The sequence below is a fragment of the Apodemus sylvaticus genome, chromosome 1 (assembly GCF_947179515.1).
Source record: "Apodemus sylvaticus chromosome 1, mApoSyl1.1, whole genome shotgun sequence".
Classification (NCBI taxonomy): Eukaryota; Metazoa; Chordata; class Mammalia; order Rodentia; family Muridae; genus Apodemus; species Apodemus sylvaticus.
Window position 1 is genome coordinate 40,573,260 of NC_067472.1, and position 27,897 is coordinate 40,601,156.

The 27,897-nt window shown below is 44.5% G+C and overlaps 2 protein-coding genes across 4 annotated transcripts in view; one reads left to right on the forward strand and one right to left on the reverse strand.

Moving 5' to 3' along the window:
* Positions 1-27,897, forward strand: part of Gda (guanine deaminase) — a 680,631-nt gene that overhangs the window by 236,460 nt on the left and 416,274 nt on the right. The window lies entirely within an intron of this gene.
* The window catches only part of Cemip2 (cell migration inducing hyaluronidase 2), a 74,343-nt gene that overhangs the window by 46,258 nt on the left and 188 nt on the right, over positions 1-27,897 (reverse strand). The window contains exons 1-7 of one of the 3 annotated variants that reach the window (XM_052188315.1): positions 26,927-27,374; positions 11,421-11,766; positions 7,795-7,935; positions 6,828-7,389; positions 3,384-3,553; positions 2,416-2,604; positions 375-544 (exon numbers count right to left, since the gene is read on the reverse strand). In XM_052188315.1, the coding sequence (XP_052044275.1) occupies positions 375-544; positions 2,416-2,604; positions 3,384-3,553; positions 6,828-7,389; positions 7,795-7,935; positions 11,421-11,754 (1,566 nt within the window). In that variant the 5' untranslated portion in view covers positions 11,755-11,766; positions 26,927-27,374. Of the gene's footprint in view, positions 1-374; positions 545-2,415; positions 2,605-3,383; positions 3,554-6,827; positions 7,390-7,794; positions 7,936-11,420; positions 11,767-20,779; positions 20,802-26,926; positions 27,375-27,897 lie in introns of those variants that run through there. The other 2 variants (XM_052188330.1, XM_052188323.1) reach the window with 2 other exon arrangements.

Below are 27,897 nucleotides of genomic sequence, written 5' to 3' on the forward strand. Positions count from 1 at the left end.
AAATGGATGAACTGTAGTCCAGGCACAACTTTCTTCTTATTTATTTGTGTGTGTGAGAAAGAAGACAGGATCTCACATAACCCAACCTAATATAATAGTCAAAGTTAGCTTTAAACTCCTTGATTCTCCTGGTTCAGCCTCCCAAATTCTTATAGGTATATACCATCACACCTGGCTATCTTCTAGTTTTTTGTTTTGAGTTTTTTAACATTTTCTAATATTTTTTTAAAAGTATATCTTCTTTTTATATCTCTATGTATGGATAACACACACACACACACACAGAGTGCGTGCATACCCTACCTAATTCCACCAGCCAAAAGTTAAATATTTCCAACCAGGTTTTAAAGAAGCCATCAAACCCTTTTACCCACCATGACATGTCCCCCAAAGGTGTCATAATCGAAGAACTGGCAGTGATTTTCAGCATAGCATGAGTCCTCCATTTCTCCCTGGATCACAATGTTCCGGGTGAGAAGTCCAACCTCCGCTCTCATGTCTATCCCATCTATGATCTCACCGACGTGCAGGTACTGGGGTGTCTCTGGTGATGCGGATAAAGGACAATGTGAGAACAAATAAAGGGAAATGTGAACCCAAGCAAAAGGGCATTCTTCCTCATTCAGCAAGCTCCAGACACTACCTAACACCTCTAATGCCGCAGGATAACAGCCTCCCAGAAACAGAGATCTTAAAGACCTAAAGCCTGAGCCTCCGGCTGCTGCTCCCATCCCCAGGCGGGGTCAGAGAGCTTGCTCCGCCCTCTGTAGCATCCCTTGGTAGCTAGCACTAAAGATCTGGGACCAGTCTAATCCTTCTTGCCATCCTTCTTTGGCCACCTCAAGGACACAGGAAGAACCGAATGCCAGGAGTCTTAGAAACAAACGCTTTTGCAGCACCTGTTGCGGTGTGTCACATTGGGGCTTCCACTTCACACTAAGTGATCAACATCTGCACACCAACCACTGGACATCCCATCTTTTCCTTCACGCTTACTGTCTTTTTGTTGTTGGTGTGTGTGTGTGTATGTGTGTGTGTTTTATATTCAAAACAGGGTTTTCTCTATGGAGTCCTGGATGCACTGAAACTCACTCTGTAACCAGGCTGACTGTGAACTCACAGAGATCTGCCTGCCTCTGCCTGCTCAGTGCTGGGATTAAAGGTGTATAGCACCACCAAGCTACTACTTAATATTTTTTAAATATCAACCTTTCCTAGAAGTTTATATGCAATTTAAAAGAAGTTTGTTTTCTCCCTCTGATGTTTTTCTCTTAAACTCAGGAAGACGAGAGGGACTTTCCACAGACAGTAATGATGGTAACTTTCCACAGACAGTATCATGGTAACTTGGGATTTTCCTCTTTTTTTTTTTTTTTTTTTGGCATGTGCCTGGTATTATCAAAAGAAAGAACACTAGAAAACTGAGTAATACCCAGAGGGAAAGCAAATACCAGCTCTAAGCTAAGCATTCCACTTAACCTTCTACTAAAGCCCAAACATTTCAAGCTTCAAGGTTCTTTACTCAAAACAAGCACGTACTTTTTGAAGAGTGTCTGCAGCTTTTGATTCTTAGCAGCACAGTATGAGTACAAAGAACCAAGAAAGCACATAATGGGTGCCGAAGCCCACAAGGAAAACAGGTCCCCAGTGGCGTCGGGCAGGACCAGTGGAGCAGGTTCAGGGGTAGAAATGAGTACCTGGCAGATGGTAGCCGCTCTTCCCCCCCATTGCTCCTGGTAAGAATCTGTGAACTGCTCTCTTCCAAAAACTGTACAATTCACTATTACAGTAGGAGATAAAGTCTGATGAAGATATTTTATATGGTTCAATTTTAAATATGACTAAAGTTCTCTTTTTTTTTTTTTAGCTAAGCAAGAGGGAACTCAAAAAATGCTTTCTTTAATTGTGAAAGACTAATATTAAAAAATTAATTGTTGGGGGCTGGAGAGATGGCTCAGCGGTTAAAGAGCAGTGACTGCTCTTCCGAAGGTCCTGAGTTCAAATCCCAGCAACCACGTGGTGGCTCACAACCATCTGTAACGAGATCAGACTCCCTCTTCTGTAGTGTCTGAAGATAGTTACAGTGTACTTAACATATAATAAATAAATCTTAAAAAAAAAATTAGTTGTTAGGCCAGTTTACTATTATCTGACAGTAAAAAAATTAGGAAAAAACTACAATGGATTTTAGGAAACCAGTTTTCCTAGACCTCGTCTTTACCTGTTACAGTTTACCAGTGGCTTTAAAGGTAGCACTCTCTGTACCACCTCTGGAATCTAACTACTAGAGCCCTCACTGCTAAGACCATCAGCGATGTCCATGCTGACACGGGGTGATGGGACAAAAGACTACAGGATTAGGATGCCAAGCCAAGGAAAGAGCGCCTCCCAAGGGCAGTGGAGTCAGTCCTATACCTTTAACTTTGATCTGAAAGCGGCTGCACTCCGGGCAGGGGAGAAGAGTCAGCTCCTCCGCTTGGAACATGGAATAGTCAGTGCTTGCGACCACAATGCGGTCTCCAGCTTCCCAACCGCTGACGTCGTCCAGCAGGTGAAGCTTGACTCCATCCGCAATGTCCACCCGGAATCCTGAAAGGGAAATTCCTGCGCAGACAAACACGTGGCCATGAGCACAAAAATAAGTCATAAATGTGCATACCTGATTTACAAATCAAAAGCTAAAATAAATACAGCTCAGCAATTCTTTTCCTAACCATGCACTAGTCATTCATCTCTGAGTCTCTGAATGATAAAAATTAGAAAATAGAGATTCTGGCCCCTAAAGAAAGAGAGCCCATACACTACTGGCATGATACAAATTGTTACATCAGTAAGCTATTCTTTTTTTCCCCTCATAGGCTGAGGGTACAGTCTATCATGGTGGGGAACACAGGCAGCAGGAGCTTGGAGCAGCCAGTCACACTGTGCCCGCAGGCAGAAAGAAGAGAGGGATGAGTCTTGGGTTCAGTTTAACTCTTCCCTTTTATTCTGGACAGGGAAAGTGCCAACCACAGTGGGTAGGCCTTCCCACCTCAGTTAACCTTGCAAGATAATCCTTCACCCTCCTGAATTCCCAGAAGTCAGGTGACTGTAGAACTCATATCAAGCTGACAACCAAGATAACCCAGCATCCTACTTAATTAGACACTATGACTCAGCGTCGAGGACACAGTCCAAGTATCATTGTGTAAGCTAAAATAGATCAGTAGCTAGTCTGGATTTCTTGAGTCTACAAGACTTAAATTTAATAAGGAAATCAGTTTCAACTTCAACTAACTGACATATCCACTAAGACAGACAGACTGATGTCTGGACAGAGTGACACCACACAACTGTCACAGTACTTCTGCCTGTCTCACAAAATTTAAACGACCTTTGCCTACCTTGAATCCATTCACTGTAGGCTGTCACAGAGAACTTCTGACCATCCAGGGTGTAGAATTCTCCTTGAGCCAGGGCTTTCCCGCCAGTGCTGTGGTTTTCATAGTTTCTTACAGATTCATTGCAGGAAGAACTTCCACCATCAATGACACCAACCAAAGCCCAAGCTTGCCTATACGGAAGCAACAGCAAGCGTAGCTGGTTATTTGTCATAGAAAAGGCCCCAAACCCCAGACAGGCTGATGTTGAACATCTGTATTTCATCTTTCTCTTTTCCCAGGAGGCTCTTTTCCCTTCTAGGCTTTTGCTAAAGTAGCTGACAGCACAGAAGCAAATGCACCTGATTTTCAGAAACTTGTTTTTCCAGCTCTCTCCCGGGTAAAACACTGATAACTACAGCTTCTGTTAATCATGGACTTCCTGGACACGCACAGGAGTATGTGTCATTCTAGCTATAAATCCTTATGTCCCCTACAAGGACCATCATGTGCTCTCTTGTAGGGTCTGGTAGTTATTGTTGTTGTTGAGATGGGGTCTTGGGCAATGCAGGCTAGCTCTGAATGCATTATGTAGATGAGAGAATGACCTTACATTCCTGACTCTCTTGCTTCTGCAGACATGCTTCTGCAGACACACTGCTATGACTGTCACCATATCTAACTGTCTGGCTGCTCTCATTATATTACTCATTATATTACTAGGGACAGAACACATGGCCTGAAAACTAGAAAAGCTCATTCTGTACCTGAATGTGCAGGTTTATAACTCAACACTGAGTTGATTGGTGGCTCTCAAGCCTTAGCACCAGAAGGACTAAAGGAAAGAATTGTTAAACCAGACCTCTTCCCCACTCACCTGCCACCACACCTTGAGAATCAGAGGCTCAAAGCATCTGCATGTCTAGCACATTCTCCAGTGATGCTAAGTGATGCTTACTAACCATGCTATGAGAACCCTTAGGGTTTAGGGAGAAGACTCAGTCAGTGGAGATTTGGAAAATCATAAAGACCTGAGTACAAATTCCCAGCATAAACAGCATAGTCCAGTGGCACACATCAGCGAGGGGCAGACAATGGGCAGATCACGATAGCTGACTGGCCAGCTAGCCTAGGCAAATCTATGAGCTCCAGGTTCAGTGGAAAATGCTGTCCCAAAAAAATGAGGTGGAGAACAATTGAGAGAGACACTAAAGGTTGTCCAAGGGCCTACATATACAGACACACACACAAACACACAAACAAACACACACACACACCTCTAATTTAGGGATCACAGTTTACAGTAGTAATTATCACTCCTGTGACTGGGGTCCTACCCTTTGAAAACCTGACCCAAGACATCCTAGGCGTTAGAATTTTTTAATGTATGTGTATTTGGCAAGGTTGAAAAGTCACTGGGTTACAAGTTTCTAAACATCCTTAAAGCCACAGAATTACAATCCAACAGAGTTTCAATTTTACAAACAATTACCTGCAGAAAGCAATGTGTTTAAAACTGTCATCTGGCTTCCACAACAACAAATACCCAATGGACTCTACCAAGCTTGTGTCCAAAGTTAGTCAAAGAAAAAAATATAGCAACAAAAGCCAGGAAATTTTCCTTAAGCCTCCTGGTTCAAAACATGAAAAGAAAAATGTGAACTTCCTACTCTGGGGGGTGGAAAAATACTAAATGTAATCTCTGCCAGACAGATGGCTTGATACTCAGAGATAAAAGTTCACTAAAGCAAGCCTACATTCCGCCTTCTAAGTCTCGCAGCTGCCCCTGTGAGGATTAGAGGCTGAGAACCAGTCAGGGCTGTTTATATCCCTTGATGCAGCAGAAAGGATCAAACAAAGAGTGTCTCAAATATTATCTCCCAGTAGAGAGGAGAGGATGACTGTCAGAGGCCCTCTTGACTGACCAGAACTGCCTCAGCAACTATGAAACAACATTCTGTTCTATTAACATATGTCAAGAACACTCCTGCTTCAGGCCTCCACTTGTAAGAAATTTCAATGCACTCGAATGGTCTTCAAAGGGTGACTGTTTATGAGCACTGGAGATACTGTAAGAGGCGATGGACACCCTTCTAACATCTCCATTAAATGGGCAGTGAGACTTTGAGGAGAATTTAGAAAGAAACAAAGGAAATGCTCACAAAGGTCCAAGTACTGAAGGCTTGCTTGCCAGCCTATGGTGCTGCTGAACAGTATTAGAACCTTGGAGAGGTGGTAGGGAGATGTAGGTTGGGGAAGCCAGTTAAGGGCTGAGAAGTTAATAGCACTGGCTACTCTTCCAGAGGTCCAGTTTTAGAACCATGCACCTAAGTGAAGAGGTACCTAGCTCCACAGGATCTGACACCCTCTTCTGGCCTCTGTGGGTACACTCACTCGTGGTACCCCGTGTGTATCTTTGCTACCGATAAAGCAGAGTCCTCAAGTTCGGCAGGCCTCTTGTCTCTAGGACACCTGTCTTTTATTTCCCCATGTCAGTTTTTGGCTGGTGCTTTCCCTTCTTGTATTTTGACATAAGCATAAATAGCAATCCAAGATCATAATAGATCCCTTTCCTTCACTAACATTATCTTCAATAATGTCTATAGATAATACTGTGCCCCAAAGGAAAATCTAAGTGTGTCATTTCAGTATTCAGTAAAGTCCTGTTCTGTCATTACAGATATTTCCCAACGATCCTAAAAAAAATTCAGTAGAATTACAATGTTGGGTTTCTATTTTCTTCTTCCTTCCTTCCATTCTATTTTGCTTTGTTTGTCTTAATTAAATGGTGAGCCAGTAACTTCCCTCAGCCTGAAGACAGCATTAGGAAATCAAGGCTGATTAGCAGAGAAACTAGAAGCAGAAGTGACTTCTGTAAGAACAATTAGCTTAGCTCTCCAACTTTTGGCTGCCTCTCCTCCGCCAGAATTCAACAGACCTGAGCCAAAAAAGCGAGTGGAATCAAGTTAGCATGTAAAGGATTCCAGTCAAATTAGTGTGCTAGAGATTCTGAAGGGAAACAGAAAGCCAAGCAAGCCTACCCCCAGGGCTCTATGACAGGCTTTCTCTGGAACACGCCCTAACCTTTCTCCATTAGCCTAGCCTTCAGTATGTGCTGTTTCATTATGCTCAGAAGATAATGGTGAGAAGAAGGCTCTTCAAAGGCAAATGATCTCCACGCTGCCCATTCTTTTGCAGAACCCTATCTCTGTGCTTTCCACTGGCCTTAGAGACAACTCATAAAGGGAGTCATCAACCCATGCAGCCAAGGCGTTCTGTGTACATCTAGTAGTTAAATCCGAGGTTCCGGACAAGAGGCGATCTGATGCACCAATGTAAAAGACCTTTAGCTGGGTGGCCAGCCAGCTACAATAGCATCAGCTGCCTGTGGCTCTTTTGTTCACTGGCTCTGCTTTCACAGGATACAGGTTCTAACGCAGGGCAGGAAGAAGAACAAGGTCTACCTACCTGTAGCCCAGGCCTTGGATCAGCTTACTTCCCAGCCGGTCCTGGATCATCTGGATTGTTCCCTGTAACAGGCTCTTGACTGCTGAATCTCCAACAGCAATGGCAACGATCCGGCCGGGATCCTGAGCTCTCAAAAACTCCTGAAGTCTCCTGCTCTCATTGTGGTACTCGTGGGTATCAAACTTCTCGTATTCTAAAACTCTGGCTGTGTCTTGGTCAATGACCCTCACATTAAGGCCCCGGGAAAAGTCCTTTTCGAAGGCATACGACCCAAAGGGCAAGCCCGAGGAATGCAGAGTCCTCGCCAGCATCGTCCACGATGTCCTCCGTGCCCCATGTAACTCCAGTGTCCCGCCAGCCTCCACGCCAATAAACTTCTTGCCAAATGTTGGCATACTTTCGAGTTCATCTGACTTGCCGTACAAGGTAATGGTCGCTTTGGATCTATAGCGGCATTTTTCTGCTCCAATATGAAGCGCCCCACCATCCTGGATCAGGATGTATCGAGTCCTCAAAGTTATATTCCTGGATCCGTCTTTATCATCCCCAAACACAAGCAGTCCTGCAAGGAACAACACCACTTAAACCTTTGGAACTGTGTCCTAGCTAGCAGATGTGGGTCCCTGGGGATGGTCCATAAAGGTGACAGGCGCCCTGTTCCAATCCTGGCTCCTTCCTGGCTGCCACCATGATGCGACCAGCTGCAAACTCCTCAGAGGAAGACACACCAGTGGCCATGCCTCCCCTGCCACTGCAGACTGTACCCTTTGCCCCTCTAGTCAAAACAAACTGCTCCCTTAAGCCACTCTGTAAAACACTTAATCCCAGCAATGAGCAAATAATTGGGCATCCTTTTCTTTGTCTAATGTCTTTCTTAAGCATACTACAGATATTCTATATGTGACAGCAATGTCCCCCACATGACAGAGCATCCACGTGGTACCCACAGACGGGGACTATTACCTACCTCCATCCTGAATGACTATAGAATTCACTGTAGCATCTGAGGTCAGGCGGAGCATATCCCCCTCCTTGATAACAACATGTTTCGTAAAATCTTGTCCTGGATCCCAGTTCCTGAGACGGGGGTTTTGATCTGGACAATTCTCTACAAAACAACACAAGCCTGATAAAGAATACAAGCCAAAGAAGTGCAAGAAAACCAGGAGACCAGCCAAGCCCAAGAGTCAATGTCACTGAGCACATGTCCATGGCAGGTGCAGAGACAGGGACTTCCTGCCCCAGGAATGGCACCCCTTCCCACACACAAGAGAGCAATCAAGTTTTTACTTCAATATATTTATTTTAGTTTAATATTAAATTATTTACATCATATTTAATATATATATATAGGTTTATCATGTCTGAGGTCCTGGATTTAGTTCCTATCCCCACCCCCTCTGTGTCTGTCTGTCTGTTTGTCTGTCTGTCTCTCTAAACACATTGACTAATGGAACCAGAAACTGTAGAAATTTCTAACGTGTACACTATATATTCACTATATACCCCTTCCTAAACGCAATGAATCAGAAAGCAGATGGTAACAGCACCTCTTTCACCACGTGCACACTTTCCCAACACAACTAAAGAATGCAAAGTGGCCAAAGCCATGACTTCTCATTTTTCAGAAATGATGAAATTAAGAGTAGAGAAGCCACCACAAACATTACTTAGCAAGCTGAGTGACATGGAAGTGCCACATGAAGAAATGAGGTCCGTTACGTGTTATCTTCCTTTAACAGAATTGTAACTTGCCTCTTAAATAGTAGATAATAAAATGACAGCTGCTTGAATATGTATTTGAAATATTTATAGGGGAAAGGAAAATCACAGCTTCACTTTTGATCTACTAATAACTCAAATTTGTCGAAGGTCATTTGTATATTCTGTAAGATACTGTAAATTTTTGTGAAATATAGACAGGATGGGGGATAGGGGCTGGGTGGCGGGGGGTGGGGAGGTGGACAGGGCGTATTTCTTCAAGTCTACAAATTAGCCTGGGGTGGGGGGGAAGCCATCATGTATGAAATAATTAAATGATAAATCATGTGGTCCTTAATTTAGGTGCAAGTATCCTCAGATAAAGGAGAAAAAGAAGAGGTTACTAAGGCAGCTTCACAGAATCAGAGGCCAAAGGATGGACAGTATTTAAATCAGAGGAGCATGACAAGACCAATACAAAAAAATCTTAAGGCTGGAGAGAGAACAATGAACAATGCTTAAGAGCACCAAGAGCTCTTACAAAGGACCGAAATGTGGTTTCCACCCCTACATCTAGCTCACAAGTGCCTGTAACTACAATTCCAAGAGATCTAATATCCTCTCCTGGTCTCTGTGATCAACCCACACAGGTGACATGCACTCGCATTGATACACGAACACACGCATACACATTCACAAAAAACAATAAAAAAATTAGCTATTTTAAAAAGAATAGAAGAAATATATGTATCTCCCCCATCCTGGTCCACCGTTACTCACGTCACCTATGTTTAAATTAGGCACCTGTATTTAAATTAAGGAATGAGTGGCATATGCTTAGGACAGTGAGAAGATATACTGTGTTAGGTTGAAGGCTCCTGTGTGAAAGAAGAACATTAAGGAGACGACCATTCTAAACTTACACTTTGAACCTATACACACCCAAGGTTGTCATCTTCTTGTTTCTAAGCACTAAGTAGCTTATGTTATCACCCTGAAGTGGGAGCAACTAGAATTAAATCAGCATCACTAAGCCCTCGGCATCTGTTTGATGGGATTGTTCTTCTCATACCATATTCATAATTAGTATTAACTCTTCACATTATTCAGTGATCATTATCATTATACCAAAGGCAGTATCCTTGGGGCTGGCAACGTGCCTCACTGGCAGATTCTTGCGTAGCATAAAGCCCAGGGATCAATGCCTAGTACTACCAAAAATAAAATGACTTTTCTGCCAGCTTCCAATTCTTTCATAAACATACAGCTGGAATTCTCCATAGTGTTAGATAAGAAGTAAATGTGTGCCCCACAGTGTCACAAGCTACTGAGAAGGAATTCCAGTCTGTGGAGACATGAAGTCCACTGTAAAAGCTATGTGTATTTTCTTAATTGTTTGAAATCAATTCCTAGAGATCACACCTCAGGAGAACCATCTCTCTCTCTCTCTCTCTCTCTCTCTCTCTCTCTCTCTCTCACACACACACACACACACACACACACACACACAATCAGTTCCTTCCAGTAAAATATGCTTAATTGAGAAAATGTATGATGTGCAGAAAACAGTAAAAATCAACTCAGCCAGCCCCATCTTCCAGGCTAGCCCGAGTCTGGAGTAAGCACATTGCTAACAGCAAAAACCACAGTGAGGCTGACATTAAGACATTTCAGCACACGAGATGCTTCCAGCCATCATCTGCACTTGTATGGCCAACATGTGAAACTGAAGAACACTGACCCAATCTGCAGCCCGGGGGTTCAGATGGACTAAGAAAATTCCAAGGAAAGCCACAGACTTTGGTTCTGATTTCCCACTAGTCTGGCTTCCCTCTCCTGAAGATTATTTGGAAAATGTGAATCAGAACTTGGTTATTATGTTTGGAACTGGGAATAGAAATTCAGCTCTCCATGGAAGGGAAATCAAATAAATCCACGGTGTGGCCAACTGGCTCAATCAGCAATGCTGTGGCCACACTCATCTCTCCTACTCCCGTGTATTCTCTTAGAAATGTTAGGAACTACTTCCTCCAGGACCTTAACATTTACAAAATCCTTAGAGTACCCTGAAAACCAAAATAAAATAATACTTGAAAGTTTTATAAAAGGCCAAAGGGGCCTCAACTGCTACACGGTTACATCCAGTTAAAGAGGTGTCTACTCAGAAATATGTTGTAGACTTTGTTCACAAAAAGACAGAAGACCAAGAGGTACTCAACTCATGTTGTAATAATGGACCAGTCCTCTACGCCACGGCTCTAGGAACTCTTGAGTTTTAGAATGTACCATAAGCACTTCTATAAAGCTACTGTTGGCTGAAAACATATTGAAGCTGACAGGGAACAAGTTTCTCCAACAAACACACACGCACACGCGCACACACACACACGTATACATCATATACATATGCATATGCATATACATATACAAACCATAGAGTTTTGGTTTTCTCTTCTTTTTAAAGATCTTTTTCAAAAATTTTGACTCAGCTCTGCCTGAGAATGCATGGCAGGTGTGTCCAAGGAGAGCGGAAGCGGGTGCTAGAGCCCCTAGAGTTCTGGGTGGAGAACCCCACATAGTTTGTGGGAACTAAACTAGGATCCTCCACAGCTGAATTATCTCCTCAGCATCGATCACTACGTTTCTGGCCTGGTTTCCTGATAAGAACATATCATTTAGGGAATTAAAGTTCCCTACCTGATGCTCAGCTCTGAACAGAATGGGTAGATCGGACAAATGTACCAACTTACGACGCAGCTGAGGGCAAGCGTAAGGATGCATTCCAGGACTCAAAAGTAGCAACAACTTTTTTGTACTGTTTATCATGCCTGTTTCAAAGCACTCCTTTTGGACTATGCTCTCTATGTGCACACACACACACGCAGCACATACCATCTGGAGCATATTTTGAAGCTATCCCCAAAATGACTGCAAGCGCCACAAAGAACGAGAAGCTGGTTATGGCGAAGCAGATGAAGGTGTTCTTGTGTCTCCTCTTCTGCTTTCGGTTCTCCCTCAGAGTCCGCTGCTCCTCCGGGGAGAAAGCAAAGGTTGCTGGGGTTTCTTGGCTCCTGGAGGTCAGTTTGGCTGCAGCGTGGTTCTTTGGAGGCGGAGCAGGACGTAAGGGAACCACCTTCCCGGGAACATAACCAGGTGAGCGGTGGCCGTTTCCGTTTTGAGGTTGCAGGAAAGCAGGGGAGTGCCCCCGGGAACCAGCGGCATACATGATACCCTGTCGCTGTGGAAAGGGAAAGGAGGCTTTGAACGTGTACACTGCAGTAGCATTAAAACTTTGTTTTGAGACCGGGTCCTATAGACCAAGCTAGGCTAGATCTTACTATATAGGCCAGGCTAACCCCAAAGTCATGAAAATGCTCCTGCCTCAGCCTCCCAAATACCAGGATTATAGGCATGATCCCCGTATTTGGGAGGCTTACTGAAAAACATTTTCATTGCTGGGGATCAAGCACCTTGTATATTTGAGGGAAGCACTCTACCAATAAGCCACACCCCCCAGCTGTCAAGCATGTACTGTGCTACAACAAGCATAAATTGCCATCTTATTTTTTTATCCAGTGGCATTAAATATATTCATAAAGTTGTGTTGCCATCAACACCATCCTTTTTCCAGGAATTCGTCAATGCCCTGAGCAGCAGCTCCACACCATTAGCGCACTACTCCATTCTACCTGAGCCTGACACTGACTGAAAATACCAAGTCAGTCAGTCACATCCTGATTCAGTTAACTGGGAACTGCAACCTGCTACCTTCAGTGTTAGGTTGTCTTCTAAGGACACTGCCTCTCCAATCCACTGCAGAGCGCATAATAGCATCCTACAGCCACCCAGGGCCTCGCCCCAGAACAATTCAGTTAGAGTGGTGAGGCTGAGTCAAAGCTGCTGGAAAATTAACATTCCCAAGGGGATCTAATGAGCACCTGGAGTCGCCTGCTCCGGCCAACTGTTCCCGAGTTTTCAGAATGGATAAAAGCATTAATAAAGCCATTGGAGGGGAATATAAGGACAGAGAAAAAGGAGGGAGGTGATTGGAGAATGGATGGAGAGAAGAAGGTTTATGGGAAATATGGGGAGGGGGGATCTGGGAAAGGGGAAATCATTCGGAACGTAAACAAAGAATATAGAAAATAAAAATATTAAAAAAAAAAAAGAAGAAGAAGTGGAGATTCCTGGACTCTTTTTTATGTGATTCAGGTCCAACTACTGCAAAGAGAACTCCAGATTTACCTGTTTTAAAAACATACTTTTTTGTTAAAGGGGCAAATGATTTAATTACATTATGATCTCAAGAATAGAAAAAATTATGTGTCTATAAACACACTCAAGTGTCACCGAAGCAAGCGATCACACTTTGAGGCTCACAACCAACTTTAAACTGAAATTACAAGTCTGTGTATCCCATGAGAACTCAACAGATACTCTAGGAAGTTCCAACTGACAGGCATTCAAGTCTGGATGTCCAGTTTCCCGCTGGGGCTATCTCATGGTTAAGCAGTGTAACTGTTTATACCCATTACTTCATGTACGTACAGACGCGGAATGCACTCAGTATGAATGTTTAGCCTGGTGTGGTGATGTGTGTTGGTATTCTGTCTAAGCTCCACCCTACACCTACCTGGCAATAGCCAGGTATGCCCCGCCCCATAGATCTGGCCCACTATAAAAGGGGCTACTTGCCCCTCCTCTCTCTCTTTGCTCTCTCTGCTCTCCCACATACTCTCACCTCTCTGCCCCTTGGGCTCTCCTCCCCCCACCCCCACGTGGTCATGGCCGGCCTCCACTCCACTTCTCTCTTCTCTCTTCTCTCTCTCTCTCTCTCTCTCTCTCTCTCTCTCTCTCTCTGCCTTTCTCTACCACTAACTCCCACCCTCTACCCTGAATAAACTCTATTCTATACCATGCCTGTGTGTGTATGGTCCCTCAGGGAGAAGAGGTGCCTGGACAAGGGCCTGCCTTGGCACCCCCTTCCCCCACACTGCCATGCCACACTCCCTTAACCCCCAATCCTCTCTTTTTAAGTCCCTTCATTTGGTGCCGTGACTTCGGATGAGAAACACTGGGTTTTGCTTAAGCCCTCTCAATGTGTGCCTAGAATCCAGCATTTGAAATGTGAAGGCAGGAGGATCAGGACTCCAGCACTAACCACAGCCACATAGCAAGTTCAAAGCCAACATGAACTACAGTAGGCCGTGTGTTCCCGTCCATCTCCAACACCAGCCAAACAGAAAGGTAAAAAAGAATCTATGTTTTTTTCTTCTCTTAAATCCTAAAATAGTCAAACTTCCAGTGAGTCTTTTAAATTAAAATGCACTTCACCCAACAAATCTACAAGCAGGCACTATTATCTCTATTTTGTTCATGAAAAAACTGAACTCTAGAAAGAGATCTACACTTAACAGCCCAGGACCATGGCGCTAAAGAGAGGGCTCTTAACAGTTTGCAAGGGGATAATCAGAAAAACTGGCCTCAGACAGTATGCTAATTTCTGGAATTTTCCATGAATGAGTTCACTGGATGTGATTCTTTTTGAGCTAAGAGAAACTTATGCACACAAAGGCGCTCCTCCTCTTTATGTTCATCATAGTCGGCACTAAGAGGAACAAGCTTTGGATGAAACTGTTGATTTAGTAGGGAGAGGATAGGGAAAGAATAAAAAAGAGAGGGAGGGAAGGAAGGAGGGAGGGAGGGGCAAGCCAGCTAGCTCTGCCATGATGCCTTACTACAGTGACTGTTGATACCTAGGATGCGCTCAACAGCTTCAGGAAAAAAATGACATCCATTATATCCCCTCCTTAACAACCAGAGCACCCCAGGTCACCTGACTTTATCTATACCCTCACAGTAAATTCCACATCTACTACCAAATAAAGAACAAGAATCCAGTGGTACAGTGAGCCTCCATATGGCTCTAAACAATCAGCAAACCCATTAAACATAAACTGGCCCACAAATAAGTACTTCCAGAACCCAAATGACATGGAAATGAATGGGGACCGAAGAGAAAATCGAAGCAGAAATCGATCATGAGTTTACATGAGGCAAAGACCATTGTCTTGAGTTGGTGTGTCTGTTAAAATGACTATAAAATGACTATAAATAACATGAGGCTTGATGTGTGAATAAAAGCCATTGTGTAGGTGAAGCTTGAGGTCATTATTTAAATGAAGCTTACACTTCAGACAAAGAAAACCACACCACTATCTAAGGTGCTGGTGAGGAAAACTGCTCCCTGTACCAAGCAGCAGGCCCAAACAATGGGTAGAAAAGCTGTCCGTTAGCAAAGAAAGGGATAGAAGGGATGTTCTGGGGCCTGGGGCCAGGCTCGCTGGGGGGGTTGGGGGGGACACACCCTTCAGGATCTGCAGTGAAAGCCCCTGGAGCTGCAATCTGTCTGCCTCATTGTCTCAGGGTGAGAAGGGCAGCTGGTTTTCGTCAGACTGAAGGGCCTTTTCACACCAGATGTAGACACACACACACACACACACACACACACACAAGAAAAGCAGAGAGCCTCCAGGGAGTCACCAATCCACTGGAATTAACAATGACAAGTCCTCAATGTCACAAAATGGCAACTTAACATGAGACCGCACCTGCCACAAATGAGTCCTTCTGCATTCATTAGACTTCTGGCTGGAAATGACAGACTCTACAAGCCACCATTCTTGTCTTTGAAAGGAAACTAGTACTTCCACGATATTTTAGGATAAACAACACAAACACTCAAAAAATAACTTACTTTCAATGCATGAAAATTGTAAAACAGACACATACCTCCTTCAGGTTTCATTCAACATTTAACACTGATGGATTTACTTTAGAGATGGCACTATGAATACATTACTTTAAAAAATATATCGATTGCCACTTAGAGATATAAATTATTCATGAAAAAAGATGTGTCGCAAATTCAGAAAGCAGCAGCGCTCACGCCATGAGAGGGGTCATTAGAGGGCTGAGGCAGAAACCGTGAGGGTCAGACAACAGCGAGGCCCGCGGCATCCTCAAGAAATCTAGCTTCCAAATTCAGTTGAAGACCTTTGTTTGGAAAAAGAGGTAACAGTCACCCAGGAAATACCGCCAAAATGTTGTTCCGCCTCCCAAGCTCTCAACAATAGCTGCTTAAGCCTGAAAACCCAGCAGCAGCAGTGAAGGGCACTGGCGTTTCCTTGGTGTTCCGGCTTTAGTGTGAGCATCAGGCACCGTCTGGGTTTTACCAGGGGCTTACGTTTCACTTTAATGGTGTGAGCTGGCATTACCAGTCACTATTTAAGGGTCACTCTTGTAGTGCAAATCAGATTACAAAGAATGGGCTCATCCATATTATTTACATACATACACACATACACACACACACACACACATGTATATATACATATATATTACATATATATACACACCACACACACATATACATGTATATATACATAAATATTATATATATACACACACCACACACACACATGTATATATACATATATATTACATATATATACATACACACCACACACATATACATGTATATATACATATATATATTATATATACACACACACCACACACACACACAAACACACACACACACACACATTTTTTTTAAAGACTAATATGGCATGGCACTGTCCCTGAAATAAACAAGCCCTCCACAATGGGAATACCCAAGTCATTCAGGCAGAGCTCAGAAAAGCATTCTGTTGTGATTATAAAAAGATAAAGATGTATAGGAATATGTTCTAGTGGGGGCGGGGGGAGGTATGAGTTAAGAGAGTAGCAGAGGCAAAGAAAGGCAGAGAGAAGGAGAGGGTAGAGAAGTAGAGGCCAGCCATGACCACATGGAGAAAGGGGTAAAGGAAAGGGGGAAGGGAAGAGCCCAGGAGGGCAAGAGAGAACAAGAAAGCCAAGAGGCAAGAGAGCGAGGAAGGGAAAGCAGCCCCTTTTATAGTGGGCTAGGCCTACCTAGCTAGAGCCAGGTAACTGTGGGGCGGGGCACACCTGGCTGTTGCCAGGTAACTGTGGGGAGGGGCACACCTGACTGTTGCCAGGTAACTGTGGGGAGGGGCACACCTGGCTGTTGCCAGGTAACTGTGGGGAGGGGCACACCTGGCTGTTGCCAGGTAACTGTGGGGAAGGGCACACCTGGCTATTGCCAGGTAACTGTGGAAGTGGAGCTTAGACAGAATCCTAACATTCCGTGGTTTTTAAAGCATAATTTTTTGGTCTTTGATTATATTTCAGAAATCCTTGAAACAATTATCTTTTTTTTACTTTACTTATTTTTATTTTATGTGCACTGGTATTTTGCCTACATGTATGTCTGTGTGAAGATGTCACATCCTGGAGTTACAGACAGTTGTGAGCTGCCATATGGGTGCTGGGAATTGAACCTGGGTCCCCTGGAAGTGTAGTCAGTGCTCTTAAAACACTGAGCCATCTCTCCAACCCCCTGAAACAATTATCTTATGAGTATATACCTGGTGACATAAAAATATTAGCTCCAACAGACTTGGTTATAAACCAAACAAGCAAGTAATTAGAAATATTTACCTGAGCAATATAAGTAAATACTTAAGGCAGATAACTAAAGCAATTTTAAGACTGTAAAATTCTGACTTACAAATGCTGATAAACGTTAGGAAAAATAAACATTCAAAGAAGTATGCAGTATGTAATTTTTTTTTCAATTTTCAGTCCCTCCTCACCCACCCCCCAAACCAACCCTAAAACCTCACTGTAATTTAAATGAAATATTTTTCTTGGGAAACAGGCATGTGCATGCCCCAAATAATAGCAAGGCTGGAGGCGCACATACCCTGATAAAGAGTCACAAATTAATTTGTGTGGTCTAAGTACAGCCAGTTATCACAGAAAGCAATTATTTCTAATGATGATAATGTTAAAGAGGGTTGTGAGTTTTAACCTTTAAGAAGGGGTGGGGCTCAGAAAAGGACTGTTTGGGGGTTTTAAACAATTGAAAATTGTCTTGTTTAAGAGGCCAGCTCAAGAGTCTCTATGTTCCCATTGTGTTTGCTCTTCCTATACTGTTTAAAGTCTTGCTTTGACCCTTATGCTTCGATTAATTTATATAATTATCCATCCTGTCTCCCCTTGGTGTTTACACAGGACCCTATAGATAGTAGGTGCTCAATAAGTAGTTGCTATAGTTAGACTCCAAATTCCTGCAAAGAATTCATCATAAATGCTAGAAGTGGTGTGTGTGTGTGAGTGTGTGTGTGTGTGTGTGTGTGTGTGTGTGTGTGTGTTCCAAGTATAATAGGGCATATATTTACTCTGTATATATACACATGCACACACACATAGTGGAAGGAAAACAGAGGGGGTGAAAATTCTATCTAATTTTGTGTTAATTGCAGTCCCTAAGAATCTGTTAAACTATAGATAGATTTCTGGTTTTCTCTTTCCATCCCTCCTCTCTTCTCCTCATCTTTTCTCCCCACCCACCCACCCCCACAGGAATTTTCCATTTATGCCTTCAATAGTTTCAAATTGATGTTTATTTGATGTTCATTGGTGTTTTGCCTGTATGTATATCTATGTGAGGCCATCAGATCCCCTGGAACTAGAGTTACAGACAGATGTGGCGTGCTGGGAACTGAACGCTCATCCCATTACAAAATACAGTTCTAGCCTGCAAGCAGGACTACTACAGAGAGGGTGGCAAACTGGCTGGCCGACCTTACCCTTTCACAGTGTGCTACAATGGTTTCACCCACACAGTGTAAGGGGAAAGCCTTCTCCTCTATACTGCTGGCAGAAAATGGTGAGCCAGATGAAAGGGAAAGTCCCCTGTGTATGGAGACGCCAGATGCACAGCACAGGTGTTCATTACTTACAGAGTGATGGAGGACACTTGGTCTCCTTCTGAAGCATCAATTTTCCAAATGAGCCAGCCCCACTACCCGCTGCAGAGACCCCCACAGTGCCTCATCAGACACACACAGCTCCCAATTGTACAGAACACTCGGTAAGAGTGCTTTGTTTATACACTTTCATATGAAGATCTATTTTTAAATGACAAATTCAGGCCAGTAGAAACAGCCAAGATATCAGCATAATCTAATCAAAGACTCCTCAGCAAGGTGGTAACTTTATGAAAGAACAACCAATGGAATAGACAACAATCTTTGCTTCTAAGAATTTCTGTCCACCTGGTTAAAATTTGGCTAAGCTAACCTTCTCTTCTGTTATGACCTTAAAAAAATCTTTACAATGTGATCGTTATTGTATCTAAAAAGTAAAAACATGCACTTAAAAGTAAAATATGCCAGACAAAGGGGGTTATACACAAACTATGAAAACACAGGATGCGAAATATAATATATCTGAACTTCTGACCCAATCTAACTATTAGCTTCTAGCTGCTTTGAATTTTCGATTAAGATCCTATTTAAAGAAATACCCAACAGAGAATAACAGCAAAGTGACTTTCAGGTTGGTAGCTTAGTTTGGCTTAAAGAGATAATGTTAGGTGTCTCAATAGTCCTTCTTTACATAGAGATTGTGTCTGCTGCTAAAGAATGGGCAGGGCCGTGAACACACAAAACTGCTCAAGAAGAACTTAACACCGGGGACTTTCTAGGCTCTTTTATATTTCAAGCTTTCAAGTGCATATTTAAATTTGATCAGGGTCAAATAAATTGCGTACTTAAACACATAGATTTCTGTGGGACAAAGAGAGGTTGGGAAGTTTTGTGTGCATGTGAGTGTGTGCGCCTGTGCGGGTACATGTGTGTTTTAGGGAAAAATAAAATCCTACATACTGTATTCCCAAAGCATATAGTATAAAATGTATTTTCCGAAAATGACCACTGTGCAGAATTCAGCATGAATCCTGTGTCTGTACTTTCACTGCAACTACTTTACTTACATTGAGTCCGTTTCGCTTTCATGAAGAACCTTGTACCCAAGCCAATGGTCCCTTATCTGCAAGCACAGATAAGCCCTAAGTGCAAACCTCCCCACACATAGGAAAGAATAGGGATTAAGAAATGAATTATCAGCCAGGCAGTGGTGTCATGCCTTTAACTCCCAGCACTGGGAAGGCAGAGGCAGGTGAACCTCAGAGTTCTAGGCCAGCCTGGTCTACAGAGTAAGTTTCAGGACAGCCAAGGCTACACAGAGAAACCCTATCTCTCAAAAACCAAAATAGGGATATTTACAAATGTCTGAGACCAAAAGCCAGTCAAGTGCATAATTCTATTATTGTTAGGTAAGTGGGTTTTAAGCATTTGAATTAATCCTTATGTTCCTGCCCTTCACACTGTATGAGGCATGTGTCTGGCAATAAATATTCTGAAGAGTGCTGTCCTTTCAACTCGGCTAACCAAGTCCACAGGAAGCAGTGGGTGTCGACTCTAAATCCTCAACAGCTGAAAGAAACCAAAGGCACCCATCACATCAGAGTTAGGAACAACATGGCCTCCTATCTATAGCCTGAGGGGCTGAGGCAGCAAAAAACTAAAGCTAACAGAACACCACTTGGCCTGAGCAGAAATAAAAGCAAAAGGAACAGAGCACACAGGCCTGGGGGATAGGATTGGGGGTGGGGAGGTGGGGACCGTGGAACTGTCAAAAATGAAGGGCTTTCCTCTAGAATGAGCTCCTGCGATAGGACCAAGCAACCAGACCAGACCAAACCGGATTCAGTCACTTGTGCTCAATGCCACATAAACTGTAAGTAAAACAAAGAAAAAGATCTCAAAACAAAAAATGTCCCCTAAATACAGGGGATGGCAGTCTACCTGAGCCCTTAGAGCAAGGAAGAGCCTTCTGCTGCTGCCTCACACAGAAAATAGTCACCAGCCTCAGGCAGGTGCTAACCAGTCAGCTTTTACAGATTGTTCCATTTCGGTTCCGTTTCGTGTTCCTACCGTACAAAGCCCACCAGCCCGCTACTGCCTTTCTGCAGAGTGAGAGCTGCTCCCATTCACAAATCCCAAATAAAGGCCAAGCAGATCCACAACTGTACTCAGTGCGTTCCTACTGCAGATAGATCTCAAAGGCTCCTCAATCTGAAGAATCAGACAAAGAGAGGGAAGAGTCATTTGCATCTCCGCCCTGAGCTGTTTCTTTTTACCCCAGAACTCTTCATCAAATCCCTTCCCTCTCCCCTCATTCGGTCTCTCTTAGAAATCTCCCCATCCCCTTCCAAGACTCCTTAGGCCACCAAACCCTCGTTCCCCATTGGCTAGAAAGATACAAGAGAAGCTTCCAACCTGCTGACAGTGACAGATGGCTATGCAGAGGCGCACAATGGAGGCCCCTGCATGGCATACCCTTGCAGCTGATCTTGCATAGAAAGACCCAAAGCCGGGCTCTGACCTCAAGGAGGGTGATTTGATTAACCCAGCAAAGGGCAGGGCTGCCAGCAGCCTGCACTGGTTGGCTGCTTCCTCTGCACACTGCCAGGACAACCCTTTAAAATGTTGCTTAAGAAAGCAGCAGGAAGTAACGTTGGGAGAAGTCAAAGGTAGGGGAAAGGCTGAAACAGGAGTGTTTGATTAACAGGAGCAGATTCACCACAAGGTCATAATCTAGGGATACACTAATCTTGAAATGCTGTGACTCACAAAATAAAGACTGCGTTCTGGCTTGTTTTTCAAACCAAGAATTCTAGATTAGCAACAAGCAGAAATGGTCTAGGGTATTCAATCACAGGACCAGGACCCGATTATACTACTGCCCTCCCTTCCCTTAAACAGGAAGCTTCTAATCTGAGAACACAAGAACAAAGTCCAGTTTGTTTGTGTTCATTCTTTGAGACAGGATCTTTCTATGTAGTTTGGCTATCTTGGAATTTAACTATGGAGACCAGGTGACCTCTAATTCAGAAATCCACCTGCCTCTTTCCTGGGATTAAAGGTGTGGAACACCATCTCTTAAGACAAGGGTTCTGCCTCAGAATAGAGACATAGTAGTCAACATTGACATGGTAGTTAAAACACACATATACACACAAACACACACATACCATACACATATATGTATACAAGGCACACCATGAATAGATGATCCTCCAATCTAGAAGCTCTAAATCCAGTGCTAAGGGCAACAGGGAGATACTGTACGTCAACAAGGAACTGCAGTACATGGTACAACAAAGAAACTGGCTTGGTGGGTTTGATTTATGCGATCTTATTCAGTCTCCACGAACACAATACTCTTTGCATTTCCTAAAAACCCCATCAAACTGGCTCACTCAAAGGTAGAGCATGGGACCAATTCCCCTGCCTTGTGAGTGTGGATGACAATGCACTGCCCAACAACAACCAAGGTGGCTGGGGAAATCCAGCAAGTCTTTCAGAGTCTTTGGATCTTGAGGGCATGCTGTCACCTGCAGGAGAACTCTAAGCCAAGCTACAACTCATACTTCATCTTCTCCCAGAGCAAGCAAAGTGGGCCTTTTTCACCAGGGTCAGCCTGCTGCTAACTAACTCTTCCTGGCTGCCCAGTGAGCACATTGTCTTATCTTGGCCTGGAACCTTCTGGTCTTTTTCAGTTTCGTTGCCAATGTGATCGAGCCTGGGACGCTTGCTGGTCATGCGTCTCAGGTTTTCAGTTCTCCCTGGTTTGGCTGTGAAGTCCAGGCACTATCATAGTGCTAACAATGCTTGCTCATGAGAGGACCTGTCCTTCAACTCAGGTACTACTCTGTCTATCATAAAATTCCCATACCCAGAAGGAAGGAAGCAAATTCAGAGTTCAAGATCATCCTTGGCTGTTTTTATCAGTTCAAGGCCAGCCTGAGCACCATGGGACACCATGTCAAACAAGGAAACAGCAAACAACAACAAAAAGTCTTATTAAATGCAACTTAACTTTCACCTACTGTCTCCACTAGGAAGCAGTGCTGGTATGCCTCATACAAAAAGTTCATTTTTCAAGGGGCGGTGGTGGCGCACGCCTGTAATCCCAGCACTCTGGGAGGCAGAGGCAGGCGGATTTCTAAGTTCGAGGCCAGCCTGGTCTACAGAGTGAGTTCCAGGACAGCCAGGGTTATACAGAGAAACCCTGTCTCGAAAAAACCAAAAGTTCATTTTTCCACCTTGTGAAAAGAATGTCTTGTTACAAATCAAGATTATAGAGGTAACCTACTAATAATTTCAAAACAGATTTGTCTCATAGAACAAAGATCTAATTTGTTAGGAGACTGTACATTTTCTGGGTCTGTTTTACTTTTTCTAGAGATATTTTACTAAAGACTCTATGCCTCATTTATCTAACTGACACCACGTGCCTCACCTAGTCTAGACGTGCAATAAAATACTTGCTGAACAGAGTTCCTGATGACCAGCATTAAAGGTTTCTCAAAGGAAGCAAAGAGAAAACAAATGAACACACAAAAAAATCCTGACATGGTTTTATCCCTATGATTCACAAAGAAAGAAAAAAAAATGTCTGCATGTTTCCAGGAACTTGCTTATTAGGGGGAAAAAATTGCACTTCTAAAATATTGCAAGTTAGCATCCTGTTTACAGAAAATGCAAGTCAAGCTAACATGTTCAGAGTTCCTTATGTGACAGAAATTTCCCACAAATGTCACCCTACCTACTTCGTGTTCCATATCATGGACAGTAAATAGGGGAGATGAAAAGACATGGGTCTGTCTTTTAAACTTAAGTACAATGGGTTTCTCAGCTCAAGTAAAAACTAAACAGTGAAATAACTGCCAACAAAAGCAACGTGGAATAAACGAATAAATAGGGAAGGAGTGGGAAATCACCGTCTGGAAAGAAGGACAAAGGGGTTCTTGTCCCCGCTCAGCCATTAATTTACTACATGACCTTACCTAATTAGTGAGTCTCTCAGGGTCTCCACTTCCTACTTTATCAGTATTGTTAGGATCCTTTGGAACTACAGGCCAGGACCCAGCAATGTACAGCAGCATCCAACACCCAGGCTCACAGTCACGCCACCCACAAAAGCCACAGTTAACTTTATAGCTTGATATATCTGAGTCTAGATTCCCATCAATGGCGATTTATAAAACATCAGCTGACCTCATGTGCATTTCTAGTGGAAGAATTAAATCGAGAGCTGCTTACAGTTTCAGGTTTCACCCCACAACAGCTGCTGGTAGGAGAGCATTCAACATTTTCACTGAAACGTATACCTCTTTACAAATGGAGACAGTAAGAGTGATTTTTTTCATAGTCTCAGACATGCTGATGCCCACTCCCTTCCTATGTTGACCTTGTTGGGGCAGCGGAGGAAAAGGGAAGCTGGCTTAAGAGACAAGCTCAGACAAGGCCATCTTGAGGAATGCCCCGCACCAGACAGCACATCCTCTAGTCAATGTTCACAAGCCAAAGCCAGTGAAAAGATTCCCTGTGGGGGGAGGGGCACAGGCCTTGACAAGGGAGGTGTATCACAGAACAGCAGGCAGCCTGCAGTCCCACACACCTGCTTCCATTCTGACAAGAGCCAATAAATGGAAATCTGTGGCGGAAGCCGGTTTGATTAAGCTATAATTTATATCTAGTTACAGCTTGTTTCAAACTACAGTATGACAGTATAAAATACCTTCGGGTTGGCTAATTCAGTAATTCAGTGTTAATTTAGTGCTCTGCATATCAGTTGGAAACTTAGTTGACTCCAGCATATTCATCTAGCATTTTAAACCTTATCTGAAGATGAAAAACTTCAGCAATTAGCCCAGCAGCAAACTGTTTTCAACACAGCCAACAGCGCCTTCTTTCAACCCTTGTCTGACTTCCCGCCTTCAGTTTTGCTGGGTGGAAAGGCAGGCCAGTGACAGGGGGTCATGATGGCTTAGCAGTGTGGGACCAGCCTTGGCTACACAAAAAAAAAAGAAAGAAAGAAAGAAAGAAAGAAAGAAAGAAAGAAAGAAAGAAAGAAAGAAAGAAAGAAAGAAAGAAAGAAAGAAAGAAGAGAAGAGAAAAAAGAAAAGAAAAGAAAGGAAAGGAAATGAAAGGAGAAGAGAAGAGAAGAGAAGAGAAGAAAAGAAAAGAAAAGAAAAGAAAAGAAAAATGATACTTCTTACACCAATTTTCAGTCTCTGTTTTGCCTGATTTAACAAATAATGTCAAAAACGAATTCTGCAGCCCACCCTCCAGTTTGTAGCGGTTTCTCTGCCCTCCTGAAGAAGCCAGGGCACAGTGGCTCTCTCTCCATTCACACGCTGATAAGATCTGAGTAGTGTTAGTTTGCTTGGGTCCCCGGCAACACTCATTTCCTCAGCTGCAGTCTTACTCATCTTTGTCAATGGAAACACACAGGGTGCTCCCGCCCTCCCTCCAGCTTCCCCAAGGGCAGCCACTCCTGCCCTTCCCTCTCCTGCTAACAGAAAGTGCCAGAGTATGCAGAGAGTCCTTCCAGAATGTCTGGCATGTGATGAGTGGTTTTATTAAGTATTCAGTTAATGGATCCATGGCAGATGGATAGATGGGCGCATTACTATTAAATACTCCAGAGCACTTTGTAGCGCATAGACATTTACAAATGTGGGACTCAAGCGATCCATTCAATAGTGATTATGGTTTTCTCTTTCTGAGATGTGGCTCATTTATCCCAATTTCAGAAGCTTTCTCGGAGGCACACATTGCTACTAAGTGGTATCCTTTCAATTTCATAATGGTCCACAAGTTTGCTCTATGCCCATTTTCTTGATATTTGTAACAACAAGGTTAACTGCGTCCCCTACAGCATAACAGAGGTGTTGCCACATTTGACTTTCCTGTGATTCTAACACTTCTGGAAACCCACAGGTTATAGGCTAGATGAAGAGAGGAGACCTTCCTCAAACAACTAGCTATAGACCTGCTATCCCAACAACACAGAACTTCCTAGGAGCCTGGAGAAGAATTTAGATGCTAATGTCCTGCGCACACATTAACACACACACACACACACAGATATGCACACTCACCACACCTCAGCTTACTCTCATCCACAGGCTGACAGAGAACAGGTGACGGCTCAGAGTTCACTTCTAACCTTAACTTTCCATTCTGTGAGGACGAAAATCAGATAAACAGTATGGAATAGAGTGAACTTAAAATCAGAAGACAAATTTCGAGCTCCAACCCACCACCCTACACATAAATAAGGAATGTTATTTCTAAGGCAGAAGACACTATCACAAGCTGTCCTGTGTTAACTAAATGAACAGCATGCCTGGTGCACATTTTCCTTTGCCCAGAAATGAGAACTCAAAGGAACCCCTTGAAAGACAATGAGAGGCACACAGAGTAGGATACCCAGACCTGTGCTAACCGGTCAAGTTTTCTTAGTTAGGGGTATATATAATTTGTATGTATTTGGGTTTATTGGCCATTTCCAACAGATATGCCTGGTTGCAGTGGGCATTCAGGCTTCCCTTAGCTTTGATGAAACACTTCTCCCACCTCCCCTTCCTCTAAAATTTTTTTTTAATGGTAAGAGCCCCGAAGGCGTCTGCACGCCTTCGACAGTAGCATCACACTGGTCATCAGCACAAGGGAGTCAGTGCCAAGACTGTGTGGTTCAGGAGCAGATGGAAGTTCCTAAAAGAGGAAGCACTCTACCTTTAACCCCAACTGCTGAAAAAAGGGAGCCCTGTCAAAGTCTGTTGTCCTAACCTTCAGCGGAGGGCTTAGGGAAAGAGATCCTGCTCCACAGGGGGCGTCTGGTGACAAACACCAATCCCCAGCAGAGACTTCGGTTTTATTGTTAGAGGGCTGTAAGTAGCATTACATGAAGCACCTCAGGGCACTCGCAGTAAGAAACCCATTCTTTGCCAGGGCCTCCCAACTCTGCCAGGAATTGTTGTGAATGAGGTCCTGTGATAAAACTGCCCCCCCCCCCAGCTTTAAAGATGCCCAGATTCTGAAGCTGCGCCTAACCACAAGGAGCCGGGTCACACTATCTCAGTTGAACAGTAAGTGACAAAGATCCATACTCCCCCCCCCCCAACCCCCAAACTTTACACAAGCGTGCTCTTGTAGACGCCAAGGTTCCACAATGCACATTCCATCAATCTTCCACTGCGGTCCGCGTCCCCCACGCAGCCTTTCCAGAAACTTTAGGACTGTTCACACCGACTTTAAAAGATCCATTGTTACCCTCCCCTGGAACACAATGTGGGTGAAAATGGGGAAAACCCTAGTCCTAAGGACCCCTTTTCATGGAAGAAGGTTTGGTCTCGGGGCGCTTTGGGAGAACCCCGGCGGAAAGGCGCCGGCGAAGACGGACGCTGGGACCCACAGGATGTTGTGCTTCTCGGAAGAAAAAAAAAAAAACCGCCAGCACAGGGACCGCCAGGCCTCCAGGACACCAAGGTGCGCAAGTCGGGTCGGCGCCCTCCGCGTCCCTGGGACCGCCAAGGAGGCGGGGCTGGGCACCCGGGACCGGGGCAGCCTTACCTTCCCCTCCCCCTCCAGGCGTCGCTCTACTCAGGTGTCTAAGCGATGGCCAGAGGAGCGGGAGCGGGAGCAGAGCTCCTGGAGTCCCCGCGTTCAGATCTCCTCTCCATGGCCAGGAACCCGCGACCTGCTGCCGCTCTGAATTCAGCGGCAATCTACGCCGAAGGAAAAGCAGTCGGGGCCGGAGAGTAACGCTCCTCCCTCCGCCTTCGCGGCCACCTCCTCCAGCCAGCCCGGCTTGGCGCTCTTGGATCCTTCCCTCCTGGAGGAAGAGGAGGGGAATCGCCGTCCGGGCGGCGCGAGCTTGTGCGGCCCCGAGACAATAGCGGCAGGGCGCGTTCCCGAGCCGCGCAGGTCCCCGGTCCGGCGGGCGCCGCGGCTCGCTAGGGTCCCCGAGTCAACCTCGGGCCACACAAGCGCCGGCTGGGCCGAGAGTGCTGCGGATTGGGCAGGCGGCCGCGAGCTAGGGAGGCGGGTCAAAGGAGAGGTGGGCGGGGCTTGTCAGAGGGAAGAGACCTGCGGAGGCTCCGCCCCCCACAAGCTCGGGACTAAGGCTCAGCGCCTCCAGCTGCCTCCAGCAGGAAGGACGCCCGCCAACACTGTCAGCGGTCAGGGTTCCCCAGTGACGCCTTGACCTTCGGTTAGAGAGGACTACCTGGAAGTTCACGAAAACCAGCGGTACTGAACCCGAGTCTGTGTTCCTCATCAGCCCAGCTGAATCTGATACTGCTTTTTTGTCACCTCTTAACAAAGTCGACCTGAACCTGCGCTCCTCCAACTCGAAACTGAGCCTGCATCTTCTCAAGTCTGGCCAGGCTACTGCACCCCTATTATCACCCCCAACACACACACACACACACACACACACACACACACACACACACACACACGGTTGAGCTCTGTTCCCTTCCCTCGTCATCCAATGGCTGAATTCAACATCTTTCATGGCTCCGGAATACAGCATAACAGTA